The sequence below is a fragment of the Lissotriton vulgaris genome, chromosome 11, assembly GCF_964263255.1.
Source record: "Lissotriton vulgaris chromosome 11, aLisVul1.2, whole genome shotgun sequence".
Lineage (NCBI taxonomy): Eukaryota > Metazoa > Chordata > Amphibia > Caudata > Salamandridae > Lissotriton > Lissotriton vulgaris.
The window spans coordinates 382,399,430-382,419,065 of NC_141699.1; the positions used below are offsets into that span (position 1 = coordinate 382,399,430).

A 19,636-nucleotide genomic window follows, 5' to 3' on the forward strand; every position below is an offset into this window, starting at 1 on the left:
ATTAATCCCGAGAAATTGTTTACAAGATTACTGGTGCACGAATTGTCTGTGTGCAGTGAGACAGAAATGAAAAGATGATCGTGTGATGAAAGATAGATGCAAGCATTTTGAATTTGAGGCCTACATTGACAAATTTCCAGATAAGCACATTTCCCTAAACAGAAGATCTTCTTTTCAACTACAAGTTATTTTTTTTATCATGTTAATGCTCTTATGTGTATGATTATAAAACCCTACGAGATATATCCCACCTTCTCCTGCATAATTTTCTGATTTAAACAAAAAATGTTTTTGTTTCTAGTGCAAATTGGTGAAACAACACTAACAAAAATATTCCAGATTTGGTTTGGCAGACACTTTTCAAAGCTTAAACTGGGCACCTTTTATATTTTGGTTGCTATATTTAAGTTTTAAATTTGTATTAATGAGGTAAATTTTGACCAGACAGTATCAATAGCTCCAACTGATGGACTGACCAATAGATATTGTCTGCCCCATCAGATAATTACTGACATATTTCAATAGAATTCAAACATGGTGTAAAGAACAATTCCTTTGAAGTCATGAGAATACTCGGCTTCTTTATACATGCAGATTCATGTTACACCACAGGAATTGTTCTCAAATATGTAGTTATTTAAAGATGGCACTCACAGTGCAGAAAAAGCACACACATTTGCTCTTCTCTTAGCGGCAGGGGTGAACAAACACCCCCGCAGCCCCCGCGGTGCGGAGGACCCCACACTCTTCAGTTAATGAAAGGGGCCCCGGGCCCCTCAGCCAGGCCCGGGACAAGGGTGGGGGCCCCAGAGACAGCAGTCTCCACTGCTCCTCTGAGGCAGCTTAGAGCCCGGCCCCTACTCTCTCCTCTCCATAAGCAAAGCCCACCCCACAAGAGAAGGGACAGGGACAAGGATGGGTTGGGGGCCCCAGAGCCTGCATTCTCCAGGGCAATGCTCATATGAGAAGAGATGAGGCAGCAAAATGGTGCCCTCAGGTAAGCACTCTTGTTAGAACACACCACCATGGGCGTCTGCAGGGAGTGGGGCAAGGGGGAGGGGCACTCCCCCCCCCCTCTTGCCCCCCCCCTTTCTCCCCTCTGGATCGGCAGTGCGTCTGGTGTGGGCCCAGTCAGGGCTGGCCCTAGACCATCATGCTTTTGAAATTGTGCAATTGTTCCAGGTGGCAGCCCCCTCCATTAAGTGGGAAGGGTGCAAGGGGGTGGCCGAGAAGGGTGCAAACACTTGAAAATAACAAGGACCCCCTGATTATGGATCAGAATCCTGGGTCTTGTCTCACCACATTAATTGGGTCACCATCAATATTGTTGATTGTTGTATTTGATCATCGACTTAAAGAATCTTTTAATTCTATGTTTTTCTAAATTAATACATGACAAAGTATTTTTATCATTTTTTATCGAATTTATTAAATTGTATATTCTTGCTATCTTAAGTGCACAGTTTGTTTTATTTTGCCCACATTGCCTTTTCCTACATTTTGCCTGGGATCGTTACTTTACATAAAAAACGAGACGGGTGCAAGGCAGAGAGGAGAAGGGTGCAAAGCCGAGAGAAGGGTGCAAGGTAGAGAAGGGTGCAAGGCGGAGGGGAGAAGGGTGCAAGGTAGAGAAGGGTGCAAGGCAGAGTGGAGAAGGGTGCAAGGTAGAGAAGGGTGCAAGGTGGAGGGGAGAAGGGTGCAAAGTAGAGAAGGGTGCAAGGTGGAGGGGGAGAAGGGTGCAAGGCAGAGGGGAGAAGGATGCTAGGTAGAGAAGGATGCAAGGTGGAGGGGAGAAGGGTGCAAGGTAGAGGGGAGAAGGGTGCAAGGCAGAGGAGGGTGCAAGGCAGAGGGGAGAAGGGTGCAAGGTAGAGGGGAGAAGGGTGCAAGGTAGAGAAGGGTGCAAGGCGAATGGGGAGAAGGGTGCAAGGCAAGAGGAGAAGGGTGCAAGGCAGAGGGGAGAAGGGTGCAAGGCAGAGGGGAGAAGGGTGCAAGGCAGAGGGGAGAAGGGTGCAAGGCAGAGGGGAGAATGGTGCAAAGTAGAAAAGGGTGCAAGGCGGAGGTGGAGTAGGGTACACGGGGGAGGGGGAGATGGGTTCAAGGGGTAGGGAAGAATGGTACAAGGTAGAAAAGGGTGCAAGGTGGAGGTGGAGTAGGGTGCAAGGCAGAGAGGAGAAGGGCGTAAGGCAGAGGGGAGAAGGGCGTAAGGCAGAGGGGAGAAGGGTGCAAGGCAGAGGGGAGAAGGGTGCAAGGCAAAGGGGAGAAGGGTGCAAGTCAGAGGTGGAGTTGGGTACAAGGGGGAGGGGGAGAAGGGTGCAAGGGGGAGGGGAGAATGATGCAAGGCAGAGGGGAGAATGGTGGAAGGTAGAAATGGGTGCAAGGTGGAGTAGGGTGCAAGGCAGAGGGGAGAATGGTGCAAAGTAGAAAAGGGTGCAAGGCGGAGGTGGAGTAGGGTACACGGGGGGAGGGGGAGATGGGTTCAAGGGGTAGGGAAGAATGGTACAAGGTAGAAAAGGGTGCAAGGTGGAGGTGGAGTAGGGTGCAAGGCAGAGAGGAGAAGGGCGTAAGGCAGAGGGGAGAAGGGCGTAAGGCAGAGGGGAGAAGGGTGCAAGGCAGAGGGGAGAAGGGTGCAAGGCAAAGGGGAGAAGGGTGCAAGTCAGAGGTGGAGTTGGGTACAAGGGGGAGGGGGAGAAGGGTGCAAGGGGGAGGGGAGAATGGTGCAAGGCAGAGGGGAGAATGGTGGAAGGTAGAAATGGGTGCAAGGTGGAGTAGGGTGCAAGGCAGAGAGGAGAAGGGTGCAAGGCAAAAGGGAGAAGGGTGCAAGGCAGATGGGAGAAGGGTGCAAGGCAGATGGGAGAATGTTGCAAGGCAGAGGGGAGAATGGTGCAAGGCAGAGGGGAGAATTGTGCAAGATAGAAAAGGGTGCAAGGCAGAGGGGGAGTAGTGTAAAAGGGGAAGAGGGAGAAGGGTGCAAGAGGGAGGGGAGAAGGGTTTCAAGAGGGAGGGCGAGAAGGGTGTAAGGCAGAGGGGAGAAGGGTGCAAGGGGGATGGTGATGAAGTTAAAAATATGCCCCCCGGAAACATTTCTGTGGGCGCCCATGGAACGCACACTACTTTGTGAGGGAGAGCTGAGAGAGAGTGGAGAGAGAGAGAGTGGAGAGAGAGAGTGGAGAGAGAGAGAGTGGAGAGAGAGATTGGAGAGAGAGTGGAGAGAGAGAGTGGAGAGAGAGTGGAGATAGAGCGAGTGGAGAGCGTGGAGAGAGTGGAGAGAGAGAGTGAGACAGTGGAGAGAGACAGTGGAGAGAGAGTAGTGAGAATGGAGATAGACAGTGGAGAGAGAGAGGGAGAGAGCGTGGAGAGACAGCGGAGAGAGAGAGTGGAGAGATTGGAGAGAGATTGGAGAGAGAGTGGAGAGAGTGTGGAGGGAGACAGTGGAGAGAGAGAGTGGAGATAGAGAGAGTGGAGAGCGTGGAGAGAGTGGAGGGAGACAGTGGAGAGCGAGTGGAGAGAAAGTAGAGACAGAGTGGAGAGACAGTGGAGAGAGTGAGCGAGGGAGAGTGGAGAGAGAGCGGAGAGTCAGTGAAGAGAGAGCGGAGAGACAGTGGAGAGACAGTGGAGAGACAGTGGAGAGACAGTGGAGAGACAGTGGAGAGAGAGTGGAGGGAGACAGGTGAGAGAGAGAGTGGAGAGAGAGTAGAGAGAGAGTGGAGGGAGACAGTGGAGAGAGAGTAGAGAGAGAGTGGAGGGAGACAGTGGAGAAAGAGTGGAGAGAGAGTGGAGAGACAGTGGAGGGAGACAGTGGAGGGAGACAGTGGAGGGAGACAGTGGAGAGAGAGTATAGACAGAGTGAAGAGAGACAGTGGAGAGAGACAGAGTGGAGAGAGAGAGAGAGAAGGGAGAGAGGGTGGAGTGAGACCAGCGAGAGAGAGTAGCGAGACAGTGGAGGCAGACAGTGGAGAGCGAGTAGAGAGAGATAGATTGGAGAGAGAGACAGTGGAGAGACAGTGGAGAGAGACAGTAGAGATAGCGTGGACAGAGTTGAGAGAGAGAATAGAGAGAGAGAAGGGGGAGGAGGGTGCAAGGGGGAGAAGGGTGCAAGAGGGAGGGGGAGAATGGTTGCAAGAGGGAGGGCAAGAAGGGTGTAAGGCAGAGGGGAGAAGGGTGCAAGGGGGATGGTGATGAAGTTAATAATTTGCCCCCCCGGAACATTTCTGTGGACGCCCATAGAACGCACACTACTTTGTGAGGGAGAGTGGAGAGAGAGAGTGGAGAGAGAGAGAGGGGAGAGAGAGAGAGTGGAGAGAGAGAGAGTGGAGAGAGAGAGATAGTGGAGAGAGACAGTGGAGAGAGAGTAGCGAGAGAGTGGAGTGAGAGTGGAGATAGACAGTGGAGAGAGAGAGAGAGTGGAGAGAGCGTGGAGAGACAGCGGAGAGGGAGAGTGGAGAGATTGGAGAGAGAGTGGAGAGAGAGTGGAGGGAGACAGTGGAGAGAGAGAGTGGAGATGGAGAGAGTGGAGAGGGTGGAGAGAGTGGAGAGACAGTGGAGAGAGTGATCATGAGAGAGTGGAGAGAGAGTGGAAATACAGTGGAGAGACAGTGGAGAGACAGGAGACAGAGTGGAGAGAGAGTGGAGGGAGAAAGGTGAGAGAGAGAGTGGAGAGTAGAGAGAGAGTGGAGGGAGGGAGACAGTGGAGGGAGACAGTGGAGGGAGACAGTGGAGAGAGACAGTGGAGAGAGAGTGAAGAGAGAGAGAAGGGAGAGAGGGTGGAGAGAGAGTAGCGAGACAGTGGAGGGAGACAGTGGAGAGAGAGAGATAGTGAGAAAGTGGAGAGAGTGACAGTGGAGAGACAGTGGAGAGCGAGTGGAAAGAGACAGTAGAGATAGCGTGGACAGAGTTGAGAAAGAGAATGGAGAGAGAGAATGGAAAGAGAATGGAGAGAGTAGAGACTGACTGACTCAGAAACTGAATACTGACTGACCGAGAGACTGACTGACTGAGACATTGACAGAGAGAGAGCGACTGGCTGACAGAGAGTGACTGACCGAGAGAGAGAGAGAGACTGACCGAGAGAGAGAGAGAGACTGATTGAGAGTGAGACTGACTGACAGAGAGAGAGAGATAGACTGACTGACAGAGAGAAAGAGAGAGAGACTGACTGACTGACCGAGACTGACTGACTGAGGTAGAGAGATACTGACTGACTGAGGTAGAGAGATACTGACTGACAGAGAGAGAGATTGATTGACTGCGAGAGAGACTGACTGACTGAGAGACTGACTGACTGAGAGAGGCTGACTGAGAGAGGCTGACTGAGAGAGGCTGACTGAGAGAGGCTGACTGAGAGAGAGACTGACTGAGAGAGAGACTGAGAGAGAGACTGACTGACAGAGAGAGACTGACTGAGAGGGAGACTGACTGAGCGAGACTGACCGAGACTGACCTACTGACCGAGACTGACCTACTGAGCGAGACTGACCTACTGAGCGAGACTGACCTACTGAGCGAGACTGACCTACTGAGCGAGACTGACCTACTGAGCGAGACTGACTGACAGAGACAGACTGACTGACAGAGACAGACTGACTGACAGAGAGAGAGACTGACTGACTGACAGAGAGAGAGACTGACTGACTGACAGAGAGAGAGACTGACTGACAGAGAGAGAGACTGACTGACTGAAGAGGTAGAGAGAGAATGACTGACCGAGAGACTGACTGTGTGAGAGAGAGAGACTGATTGACTGACTGAGAGAGACTGACTGACAGAGGCTGACTGACAGAGGCTGACTGACTGAGAGAGGGACTGACTGAGAGAGGGACCGACTGAGAGAGGGACCGACTGAGAGAGGGACTGACTGAGAGAGGGACTGGCAGAGAGAGGGACTGGCAGAGAGAGGGACTGACTGAGAGAGGGACTCACTGAGAGAGGGACCGACTGAGAGAGGGACTGACTGAGAGAGGGACTGACTGAGAGAGGGACTGACTGAGAGAGGGACTGACTGAGAGAGGGACTGAGAGAGAGAGAGAGACTGACAGAGAGAGAGAGAGACTGAGAGAGACAGACAGAGAGACTGAGAGAGAGACAGAGAGAGAGGGGGACTGGCAGAGAGAGACTGGCTGAGAGAGAGACTGACAGAGAGGGGGACTGACAGATAGAGAGAGAGAGACTGACAGAGAGAGAGAGACTGAGAGAGAGACACTGACTGAGAGAGACACTGACTGAGAGAGGGACTGACTGAGAGAGGGACTGACTGAGAGAGGGACTGACTGAGAGAGGGACTGACTGAGAGAGGGACTGACTGAGAGAGGGACTGACTGAGAGAGGGACTGACTGAGAGAGGGACCGACTGAGAGAGGGACCGACTGAGAGAGGGACTGACTGAGAGAGGGACTGACTGAGAGAGGGACTGACTGAGAGAGGGACTGAGAGAGAGAGAGAGACTGACAGAGAGAGAGAGAGACTGACAGAGAGAGGGACTGACAGAGAGGGACTGACTGAGAGAGGGACTGACTGAGAGAGGGACTGACTGAGAGAGGGACTGACTGAGAGAGGGACTGACTGAGAGAGGGACTGACTGAGAGAGGGACTGACTGAGAGAGAGACTGACTGAGAGAGAGACTGACAGAGAGAGAGAGAGGGACTGACAGAGAGGGACTGACTGAGAGAGGGACTGACTGAGAGAGGGACTGACTGAGAGAGGGACTGACTGAGAGAGGGACTGACTGAGAGAGGGACTGACTGAGAGAGAGAGAGAGACTGACAGAGAGAGAGAGAGACTGAGAGAGAGACACTGACTGAGAGAGAGACACTGACTGAGAGAGAGACACACTGAGAGAGGGACTGACTGAGAGAGAGACTGACTGAGAGAAAGACTGACTGAGAGAGGGACTGACTGAGAGAGGGACTGACTGAGAGAGGGACTGACTGAGAGAGGGACTGACTGAGAGAGGGACTGACTGAGAGAGGGACTGACTGAGAGAGGGACTGACAGACTGAGAGAGAGACTGACAGACTGAGAGAGAGACTGAAAGACTTAGAGAGAGACTGACTGACTGAGAGAGGGACTGGCTGAGAAAGGGACTGGCTGAGAGATGGACTGACTGAGAGAGGGACTGACTGAGAGAGGGACTGACTGAGAGAGGGACTGACTGAGAGAGGGACTGACTGAGAGAGGGACTGACTGAGAGAGGGACTGACTGAGAGAGGGACTGACTGAGAGAGGAACTGACAGAGAGGAACTGACCGAGAGAGACTGACTGAGAGAAAGACTGACTGAGAGAAAGACTGACTGCGAGAAAGACTGACTGCGAGAAAGACTGACTGCGAGAAAGACTGCCTGCGAGAAAGACTGACTGCGAGAAAGACTGACTGCGAGAAAGACTGACTGCGAGAAAGACTGCCTGCGAGAAAGACTGCCTGCAAGAAAGACTGCCTGCGAGAAAGACTGCCTGCGAGAAAGACTGCCTGCGAGAAAGACTGCCTGCGAGAAAGACTGCCTGCGAGAAAGACTGCCTGCGAGAAAGACTGCCTGCGAGAAAGACTGCCTGCGAGAAAGACTGACTGCGAGAGGGACTGACTGAGAGAGGGACTGACTGAGAGAGGGACTGACTGAGAGAGGGACTGACTGAGAGAGGGACTGACTGAGAGAGGGACTGACTGAGAGAGGGACTGACTGAGAGAGAGACTGACTGAGAGAGAGAGAGAGAGACTGACACACACACAGAGAGAGAGAGAGAGAGAGAGAGAGAGACTGACAGAGAGAGAGAGACTGACATAGAGAGGGACTGACTGAGAGAGGGACTGACTGAGAGAGGGACTGACTGAGAGAGGGACTGACTGAGAGAGGGACTGACTGAGAGAGGGACTGACTGAGAGAGACTGACTGAGAGGGACTGACTGAGAGAGACTGACTGAGAGAGACTGACTGAGAGAGACTGACTGAGAGAGACTGACTGAGAGAGACTGACTGAGAGAGAGACAGACTGAGGGAGTGACTGAGAGAGGGACTGACTGAGAGAGGGACTGACTGAGAGAGAGATAGACTGACTGAGAGAGAGAGAGAGACTGACAGAGAGAGAGAGAGACTGAGAGAGAGAGACTGACTGAGAGAGAGAGACTGACAGAGAGGGGGGCTGACAGAGACTGACAGAGAGAGAGACTGACAGAGAGAGAGACTGACAGAGAGAGAGAGACTGACAGAGAGAGAGAGACTGACAGAGAGAGAGAGAGACTGAGAGAGAGACACTGACTGAGAGAGGGACTGACTGAGAGAGGGACTGACTGAGAGAGGGACTGACTGAGAGAGGGACTGACTGAGAGAGGGACTGACTGAGAGAGGGACTGACTGAGAGAGGGACTGACTGAGAGAGGGACTGACAGAGAGGGACTGACTGAGAGAGAGAGAGACTGACAGAGAGAGAGAGAGACTGAGAGAGAGACACTGACTGAGAGAGAGACACTGACTGAGAGAGGGACTGACTGAGAGAGGGACTGACTGAGAGAGGGACTGACTGAGAGAGAGACTGACTGAGAGAGAGACTGACTGAGAGAGGGACTGACTGAGAGAGGGACTGACTGAGAGAGGGACTGACTGAGAGAGGGACTGACTGAGAGAGGGACTGACTGAGAGAGGGACTGACCAACTAAAAGAGAGATAGAGTGACTGAGAGAGAGACTGAGAGAGAGACTGACTGACAGAGAGAGACTGACTGACAGAGAGAGAGAGAGAGAGAGAGAGAGAGAGAGAGAGAGAGAGAGAGAGAGAGAGAGAGAGAGACTGGCTGACTAAAAGAGAGAGACTGACTGACTGAGAGAAACCGACAGAGAGAAACTGTGAGAAACTGACAGAAAGGGAGAGACTGACTGACAGAAAGAGAGAGACTGATTGAGAAAGAGACTGATTGACTGAGAGAGAGACTGATTGACTGAGAGAGACTGACAGAAAGAGAGAGATAGAGAGACTGATAGAGAGACTGACAGACAGAGGGACTGACAGACAGAGGGACTGACAGACAGAGGGACTGACAGGGAGAGAGACTGACAGGGAGAGAGACTGACAGGGAGAGAGACTAACAGAGAGAGAGACTGACTGACTGACACAGAGAGAGAGAGAGAGACTGACTGACTGACTGACAGAGAGAGAGAGACCGACCGACCGACTGACTGACACAGAGAGAGAGAGAGACACAGACTGACCGACTGAATGAGAGAGACTGAATAACAGAGAGAGAAAGACTGACTGAGAGAGAGACTAAGAGAGAGAGAGAGAGAGAGAGAGAGAGAGAGACTGAGATGGAATTGGGGTCAAAGTGATGTATGAAGCTATGCAATGCCTCTTAAGATTGCTATTGTCTACTAATAAAAATGTATTATCAAAATGTGCTCTTTGTAGTACTGCATTGTCGCATTGTCTAATGTTTTAAAACGGTAATGAGAAGGAGCAGTGGATGCACTTTTGTCAAATCTGAACGATGAGTGGGCCCGATGTTGTATATCATGACAAGAGTCTGCATCAGGAAACCCACCTAAAATTGGGCAAAGTTCCCTGGCGTACTGATGGAAGGGACCCTGTAATGAATAGACCACCACCTATGATCGCCTGCTGGCAGACTAAGCCCAACCTTTAACTCCACCATCCAGTGTTACTTAAAATGGCTTGATTGGTGACAGTGGCGTAACAATCGCCCCGCATCTCCTGCAGTACGGCGGGTCGCTGGCCTGAGAGATCTAGACTGGCACGGAGGATGGGAGGGGTGCCCCCTCCATGTAGTTTGCAAGGGGGCCCCCTCAAGTTTCGTTACACCACTGGGCCGTTTGTTATACAGATGAAATGTAAAATACTATTCTGCAAAGCTGTATCTTGAAAACGAGCTTTTAAATATCATACTCTGAACAGCGAGTACAAATAAAACTGAAGACTGGGTTTGAAACTTAGCTGGGTTATTCGAAATGAAAGAGGCAACATTTTATTAGGTGAATTGTGCACAAGTAGGCTTGTTTTCTGCTGACTGTAACGTATGTTTTTACAAAAACGATTCTACTCTAGGAGTTAGAAGAAAAGCATAAATATAGGAGGTTTCATGTACGACAAAAATCACTATTAGTCGGTGAGTAATATTTTCTGTAGGATTTGTTAAAAGGAGACGCATTTTTCATAAGAAACATTTTCATTTTGTAGAATCTATGTCCTTTATAAAATCGTTGTCACATAATTTGACCTTCTTATGAACACTTTACTACCCTTTCTCAAGTGTGAATGCCATTTAAATTACATTAGAGTACAATATTATTAAAACAAGGAGCTATTCAATACAACAGTATTTGTTATCTCCAATTTCAAGAAAACTACTTTTGTGCCAGTATTTTTTTGTTGCTAATCTTTTCTACATATATTGTTTACATTCTACCGTTATCCATTTCTACCTTATTTACCAACTATCTCATTCAGTCAGTCAGTCAATCACTTTTATTCGATTTTTGAAAATCATAAAAAGACACAGGATACAATTCATGGATTACACACAAGATATAAAAAAGAGAAAACAATAACAAAGAATATGTACATAATATATATACTTGGTAGATCATATATCATATCATCAAAGAGACTATGTTTAAAGTGACATATGCATGAGCAATCAATATAAACAATCTGAAAGTTTAAAAAGACTATTAAAACATGTTATAATATCATATCATCAAAGAGACTATTTCTAAAGTAACATATGCATGAACAATCAATATAAACAATCTGAAAGTTTAAAAAGACTATTAAAACATTTTATAGCATCAATATATCTGTTATCTATTATGGATAAACTTAAGATATTTCGTTTATAATTAATCCATTTTTGCCTTTGCTGCGCTTTTTATTAATACGTACTCCTGCTACTAAAAAGTTAGCGACATGGAAAGTGACTTGTGCATTGTGCAAAAGTTGCAGAAATAAAAGCGCAGGCCTGACTTGTAAAAAGCGAGCCTCTCTAAGGATGGGAACAAGATATTTTCTTCTGATTTTATCATAATGATCACAAAACATAATAAAGTGTAATGTGTCCTGAGGTGAAAAATGATCACAATCACAGGGTTTGTTATTATCAGGAGTATCCCATCTATAGTATGTGCCCAACAGAAAATGTATTAAATTCAAACGAAATCTAATTAAAAGAAAGCGGTGGAAAGGTTTGTTGACGAATACCAGATATGGTTCTGGACCTGGGACAGTTTTAAGTGCAAAATTCCTTCTCACTGTCATTTTCTTTAACTCGATTTCCTCTCGCTCTGCTATGAAAAAGTTTTTCAGTGATTCCTTAATTGTTTTTACATCCTCCATCCGGATGCCCTCGGGGGAATTAAAAAGATCAATACGGCCCACCTCGGTTAACATAGTTTTTACATACATCATCCAAGGGATCTTTAAAACTCCATCCAGACTTAAGCAATCTTCAAGAATTTTATGATTAAGTGAGATCTCTTCATTTAACCAAGTTTTTTTTTTTTTTTTTTTGTGTTCAAATCATTTTTATTAAGCAAAAACAAAGATTAAATCAGCAATAAGGCATCATCATTATACAGACATAGTGGAATAGTGCCGAAATCAGTCATGGGTAATAGAACATATAAAATAAAATATGAATAAGCAAATAGATGAATAATGAATAAGTGGATAAATGAATAAATAAATGGATAAACGAATAAATAAATAAATCAGACTGAAAACTAAAGTACAACATCATATCAGGTGAGTTAGTAATCACTGCGCCTTTTTCATAGATGAGGTGAACAAGATATAGGAATTTTAGAAACAGTAATCAAATAACAGGGGCAACTTTTATAGCGTCTGAGATATACCCTACCCCCAATTCTGAGTGAATAGTAAAAGTGGGGGTGGACTGGGGAACAGTAAGTAATGATCTAAGGAACCTGTTTTCTGCCCTTTGAATGAGGACAGAGCTTGTGTATCCCCAGATCGAGGCCCCATATGTGGCAATGGCCATAGTCTTAGCGTTATATACTTTAAGAATTGCATTCATTGGTCTTGATCTCCATTTCTTTGCGAAATTCAAGATGGCTCCAGCAGATCTGCTCACTGCATTAGATTTGGCCTTGTGTTGGTCACCCCAGGTGCCTCTGTTATCGAATAGGACGCCCAAATAGATGAAAGAAGGGACCCTACATACCTCCTTCCCTGTACAAACAAGGGTTATGGGTTTCCTCTTTCTACCATTGAGTCCCATGATCATGACATGAGATTTTTGGGTATTTATTTTTAAGTCTAGGGAAGTCATGAAGTCCCCGAAGGAGGCCAGTAATTTGTTAAGGGCAACACCTGTTCTCGCCAGAAGGACCGCGTCGTCTGCGTACAGGAGGACCGGAATATTAGTCTCTCCTGCACGCGGAACGTCGGCCCCCAGGGCAGAAAGCACCGGCTCAAGTGTATTTATGTACAGTTTAAAGAGGAGAGGGGCAAGGATACATCCTTGCCTCACTCCTCTCTCAAAGCTAAAAGGTTTGGTGCATCTGCCATCCCTAGTAACTCTGACCGATGCCTTCAGTCCTTGGTGTAAATCAGCCAGAAAGCCTACTAATGATTTTTCTATGCCTATTTCCAAAAGGACCCCCCACAGCCTTGACCTGTTAACCAGGTCAAAGGCTGAGGAGAGATCCATGAATGCCATATATAAGGCCCCTTTTTTAACTACAGTATATTTGCTAATGATCAAATGTAAATTAAGGCATTGATCCAGTGTACTTCTTTTGGCCCTGAAACCATATTGGGAATTGGATAGAATTCCCCTGCCCTCCAGCCAAGATGTTAACCTCCCCAAAATGACTCTGCCCAAGATTTTAACCGCAGAGTCAATTAGGGAGATAGGTCTGTAGCAGGCAGGGTCACTCTTTAGGCCTTTTTTAAAAATTGGTACGATAATAGATGTGGCCCAGGACTGTGGGATCGTACCGGCCCTGGCGGCATTAAACACGTTCGTCAGGATCTTGGCCCAAAATTTAGGTGCCACCTTGTACAGATCCGCCGGGACCCCGTCAGGGCCTGGGGCCTTATTTTTAGATGTCTCATTTATTGCTTTTTCAATTTCCTCTGGTTGAAAGACCTCAATTAAGTCAACATTTGGATGGGTGAGCTTATCCTGTGGTTGGTCAGTTAGAATATTTCTATAAATATTACCAAAGTGTGATAACCACAGGTCGTCAGGTATGACACACTCCATGGAATGACTATCTGCTCCTGAGAAGTATGAATGGTTGATAACTTCCCAAAATTTGGAGCTATCCCGGAGGACCTCTAAAGATTGGAGATCCAGCCATGCCTGTTCCTTAATGTCCTTCTTCCTAGTAAAGACGGCCTGTTTATACTCCTTCCTTAGTTGTGTTATAACGGGTTTATTTCTTGGTGACTCTTTTAGTGCCTTTAACAGAGCAGAATGAGCCCTTGAACAATTAGAATCAAACCACCGTATAACTTTCTGTCCCCCAGTTTTTGTTTTCAGGGTTAAATCATTGTTAACTTGTTGACATAGTCTATTAAAAGCCTGAACAATGGTAATATTGGACGACAGGGGGTCCAGGCAAATGCCAACTTCCCTTTCTACTTTATTTAGAACTTCTTGTAGAAAACTGATTGGTGTTACATTAGACCATTTTAGCCTTCTCCCCTTGTCTTTAGGTATTAAATTTATCACTGTTTGTGTTCCAGATTCTTTAGAATTTTTAAAATCAATCAATCCATCTTGTGATGCCTCTAATACCACGGGTTTGTGGTCGCTAAAAATAGAGTCTACAACTCTATAGCTTAAAATAAAAGCCAAAATAAATGAAAAAATAAAAATAAAGTTTATGACCGAACCTGCTGTGTCTTTCCCTTTGTATGTTGATTGTCTTGGTCCCAGCGGACAACAACTAGATTCGTATAGATTGTGGGTTGCCAAGAAATTCTCCAAACCCTCCCCACCTTTTGTGTGTTCAAAGTGTGTAGGAAGCGCGAGGGATGGGCCATCCTTATCATTAACTATACAGTTTCTACTACAAGGGTGAATATTAAAATCTCCCAGCAAGATAATCTCGAAATCACATTTACTTAATTTATAGTTTTCCAAAAATTCATCAAGTGACAACAAAACTTGGTTATTACTAACAAATTCAGGAGAGTTGTAAAAATTGATTAGCAAAATGGTAATCAAGTTTGACATTGACAATTCTACAACCAAGAAGTGTGGGGAGCAAGTCTGTAGCTATTTGGCTTTCCCTTTCAAATTGAGTGAGATTAATGTAGATAAGCCACCTTTTGCTCTACCTGATGCGCTTGGTGTAGCCAAAATGTTAAAATGAACAAATCCATCTAATTCAAAGTTATTATCAGTATCCCATGTTTCCTGTAGTGTGATAATGTCAAAAGATGAGATAAAACTCAACCAATTCTCATCTTCAACCTTAGATCTTAGTCCTGCGATATTCCAACTAAGGATCCTACAGGTCTTCCCACTTAGCTCATAAGAGGTCTGGTTGGTGACGTTTGTCCTCTCTAGTCAAACCAGATTATTTGTGGGTAAAAGTGGGGAGTACCGATTAGATAGAGGGATACCTTCTGTATGTTTATTATTCAATCGTGATGTCATTGTCGTGAGTCGTGGGGCATACTGAATGGTGGGTACTGAGGGCCCAACCTTAGCTTGCATTACAAAATCACATGGTCCTAAGGTTGGGCTATTTTTATTCCCAACTAACTTTTGTGTGAGTAGATTAACTTTTTGGCCCCGCCTTGGTGGATAAAAGTATCCCAACGGGAGTGGTCTGATTTCATTATTAATTATCGGTGATCCATCCCAGAATAATTTATCTGCCACTCCTTTATCTGAGAAATTAACAACTATACAATCTCCCATAATGTTCTTGTTTCCGTGTCCAACCCATCCCACCCTTCTGGCCATAATAATATAGGGGGAAATGTCAAGTTCACTACTCGAATATTGCTTACACCACCCTATAGATTTGTCTAAGAGATCTCTAGTGGACTCTCTCTCATTATGGGGTAAAGGTGGAACACCACATATTACTGCTACAAACGGAGCTGCTTGGGGAGGTAAATGTAGTTTAGCAGTGCTGGATAGACTATGGTTAGGCAAGCTGATCGAACTTACCACAGCGTTACCAGGTATGGTGGATTGGGTAGTAGCGCCACAGTAGGGGACACAAGGTGGGGTTGACAATTGAATTGGTGGAACCAGAATTTGGTGTGTTTGTACATTAGGTGGAATGGTTTTAGCTTTGGTACATTCCATTGACTCCACAGTCTGGGTGACATTGGATTTAATTATATCCTTTGGTAGTTGCCCTTTAGCTCAAAAGTCATTTATAAATGTATCAATTCTCTCACACCTCTTTAATAGTCCTGCCAGGCAGCTATTCAGGCAGTCCACAATATCTTTACCAATCTCTTCCAGTATTGGCTCGAGACGAGCAGTAACCAAGTCTTCCAGTTTATCCCCCATAATTAAACAAATGTCTTTGACAAGATCCTGGTGATTAGAAATGGGGGTACCTTTTTTACCAGATTTCTTGGCTTTCTTTCTAGAGCTATTAGGCGATGTAGTCTGACCCAACTCCCCACTCTCAGTGTGCTGCTCTAATAGGTTAATAACATCAGGGTTACTAGCCGGCAGCTCCTCAACCGATGGAATCACCACTGTGGGGTGTAGAGGTAGTAAGGGTTCAGTGTCAGCGGGGCTTGGGGCTTTGCCCAGTTCCAATTTTTTCTCAGCATTGGCGATTTTTTGATTAATAGCTCCAACCGCTGATGTGAGGTATGAGATTATTGTATCCGCCTTACGGGGGACTTTAGCATCTTTGGCCCCCTGTCCCTCAGGGCCCAGGTGTTTTCGCTTACCCATTTGTCCAGCCAAGGGGGGTGGCCCGGCCCGGCCTCTTCTGGCCCCTGACAGCCACAGACGGCCCGCCCTCTGCCCGGGCTCAGCCCGGCGCCGCCCGTGTGTCCCGCGGGGCGGGAGGCTCCCCTCTCACTTTGTAGCGCCTCCGGGCGCTGATGTGGCGTCACTGGTTCTGCGCCGGCCGGGGCAGCTGGGGGATGTGGTTCCCGCTGCTCCAGTGCCGACCGAGATGACCCTTGGCCGCTAGCCGTTGCCCTCACGGCGCAGAAAGGTAGGGGAGACGCTGGTGACCCTGTGAAGCCTCAGAGCCGTTCCCCTCACGGCGCGATATGCTTCAAAGTGTCCTACCTGGACGCTCGGCGCCCCTCTTACTTTGTAGCGCCTCCGGGCGCTGATGTGGCGTCACTGGTCCTGCGCCGGCCGGGGCAACTGGGCGATGTGGTTCCCGCTGCTCCCGTGCCGACCGACATGACCCTTGGCCCTCACGGCGCAGGAAGGTAGGGGAGACGCTGGTGACCCTGTGAAGCCTCAGAGCCGTTCCCCTCACGGCGCGATATGCTGCAAAGTGTCCCGCCTGGACGCTCGGCGCCCCTCTCACTTTGTAGCGCCTCTGGGCGCTGATGTGGCGTCACTGGTCCTGCGTCGGCCGGGGCAGCTGGGGGATGTGGTTCCCGCTGCTCCCGTGCCGACCGACATGACCCTTGGCCGCTATGCTGCAAAGTGTCCCCTATCTCATTCAATCTTCACATATTTTGGAGTGTTTCTGGGCAGCCTTTTGATTTGTATATGGGGATCTCCAAGATAATACAGTGCTCCAAACCTTGCTGCAACACCTCTATCTCTGGAGGTTCATTGTTCCATCAGTCCCTGTCTATTACTCTTTTGTATGTTACAAGACCAATCCAAAGAAAGGACATTGTATATGCATTGGTATCTAGGTGAGATGATATGTACAATAGGTTGAACTTGGGGTCGTCTTCCGTCTCCCACTGCTATTCCTCCCACAGGGTCCTTTCCAAAAGGGCCTAAGCTTGTGGCATAGCCATATAGTATGGAGGAAGTTTCCATGTTGGTCAGCAAATCGTAGGCCCTTAGGGGATTTGATCTGCTCAAAACTGCCATAGTTTATGTCTAGTAAGATATGTGTGGTGTAGGTATTTGAGTTAGATCACCTGGAATCGGATCGCAATGCCGCTAATTTTGAAATCATCTTACCTCGTGCCCTCCTCATTCGAGAAAGACCCCACAGCTCTTTCCCATGCCTGCTTAAGTTTGTCAAACATGTCAGGGGTATGAAACACTAGTGAGCGACAAAGTAAGAATATTTTTTTGTATCCCCATGTCTCCATCAGGAGTTTAGCTTTGAGTGGATTGAAGTCTGCAAGCTCCATCAAGTCCTTAATGTAAGAGGTAGATAGAATGTCGAAGACATCAAAAGAAATAGTAAAACTCAAAGTCCTGTGCACACGTATACAGTGTAATATCGGTGTTGGTAAAACAAACGTATTAATCTTTTTTCGTATTTAGAAATGATGAAGGTCGACATCCATTGTTTCATGTGGAAGTAATATATTTCAACTTGATCGGTGTCCATTACCCGGAACACGAGATGCCAGACACTCGCAGTGCTTCAACTTCCTGTTTCACCCAGTCCTGGACACACTTGTCCATTGGTTTTATCCATTCCAGAGTTTCCCTGCACCATACCGCAACCGTGTTGGATTTTCACCGGTCTTGCGAATTTTCCAGATCCCTGCTACCGAGCAGCAGCCCGGAAGAGTCACATCCTGACTTGGTGTGACGAAACACGTGTCTGCTGATTTAATTTTATGTACTGATCAATATACCTTGCCGCCAGGTCCCATGTCTCTGCTCCTGCGCTCCTCATCAGATTCGAGGAACAGGAAGCACAGCCAGGCTCCCCTGACTAATCACAATGCTGCAATGCAGCGTTGCGATTGGTCTAAGCATCATTATTCGACACTCAGCCAGGGAATGGGGCCGGGGCATGTACTCCGCGCAGGCTGTAATGCAGCTGGCATGGAGAAAAGGGGAAGGTTGCATTACTGTTTAGGGCGGCCCGAGAGTGCCGGTCAACCAGTCATGTGCACTTAAGAGTGGGCAAACCACTCCTCCCCTGCCCTGCTCCGAGAGCAGAGCAGCCCCGCCCACCCGCCCGCCAGCAAAGCAGCACGGAAACATAAAATGATAATAACTCAAAGTTATTATCATTTTGTGTTTCCTTTACTTTGCAATGCTTAAAAGCAGTGGGGCAACGCTACCCCACCATAGTGGAGGAGCTGCCCTGTTCACAAAGGGCCTCCGCACTCATAGCGAAGACTCGCAGTTGTGGCTGGGAGGGGGCAGTCGAGACAAGGGGGCACACTCGTGGCGGGGGGGGGCTGCAATGGGTAACTGCAGTACGGAGGTCCCACACAACTGCAGAGCCTCCACCTCGACTGTGGGGCCTCCACCACGAGTGCAGATGCCCTACGTGAATTGGGCTCGGTGTGTTCTGGGGTTGATCTAAAGAGGCTTTTACCATTATATAAAAACTGCTGTTCACAGATCTGACTCGCAACAGGTTTCTTACCATAGTTCCAGTTTCTCCATTGGGCCGATTGAAATCTTCCCACTTCCAAAGAGGGAACAGTTTCTCCCATACTTGATTGATCAGCAGCTTCTCTCCTGACTGGTTGGCTTTGCATAGTCCCAAAGTGCTGCAGATAGTATTTGGGTTCTTTAGAAAAGAGATAAGGATGGATCAGCAGAGTGAGAAATGATAGCACCCCCTCCCAACAGGTGTCTAGGGATATATATTTTAATTATGTACGTAAAGAGGTATATATATGTTAAATGACTCTGTGTGTGGACACGTATTTGTATGCACACCTGAATTCGTGTTAATGGTGTTTTTACATATATTAATAAAAGTCTATTTATGCAAGTAAGAGTAGATGTGTGTGTGTTGGTGTGTGTAGAGAGAGACATGTAGGTTTATTTATAATTGAGAAAAGGAGAGGTGCGTGTGTATAAGCATGAATATAAAGGCGGCTTGTATGCATACCTTGATGCATATTTTGATGTGTGTTGTTCATAGAGGTGTGCATATCGATGTACATATGTGTAAGGGTGTAGATATATCCATCTTGCTGTATATATAGGAAAAGAATACAGATGTGTATCGGTAGACTAAAGATAGGTGTATGATGTGCATAAGAATATGCGCAAATAGAAGTATATGAGTTTGTACATGTGAGGTTTTATCTAAAAAGAGGCATGTAGGTGTGTGTAAAGGGAGAGGTATCTAGCTCTGTATTTGTGGGTGGAGCTGTTTTGCACTCAGCCACTATCCATATTATATTTGTTAAGAAATTCATAAAGATAAGGTCACGCCTATTTTATAATCAACCAAGGAATTTATTTCAAGCCAAAGTTTGGGCAAATTCGATCGGTATAAACTCATACTTTTGAGTATAATGGCTGCTGGCTCTTCAACATGTGAAAATCACCATAAATTAAAACCGTTGCAAAAAGATCTATGCCAAAGCCAAAGATGTTACGAACTGCATTAAGAATATAAACAAAGATATAGCGAAAAATTGTGATTTTTTATAACAATTTATAAAATTAGCCTATTGAGAAAAAAATACAGATAATTAATCAGAATTTGCCCAGCATACCTCAACAATCGCATTTAATTTCACAAACCTTCCAGACAGCTCTGCTCGCCTGGACTC

General features: G+C 47.1%; 1 protein-coding gene across 1 annotated transcript in view; it reads right to left on the reverse strand.

Moving 5' to 3' along the window:
* The window catches only part of SFTPB (surfactant protein B), a 98,443-nt gene that overhangs the window by 45,683 nt on the left and 33,124 nt on the right, over positions 1-19,636 (reverse strand). Inside the window, exon 5 of the mRNA XM_086942479.1 lies at positions 18,490-18,636. Coding sequence (XP_086798605.1) covers positions 18,490-18,636 — 147 coding nt within the window. The remainder of the gene's footprint in view (positions 1-18,489; positions 18,637-19,636) is intronic.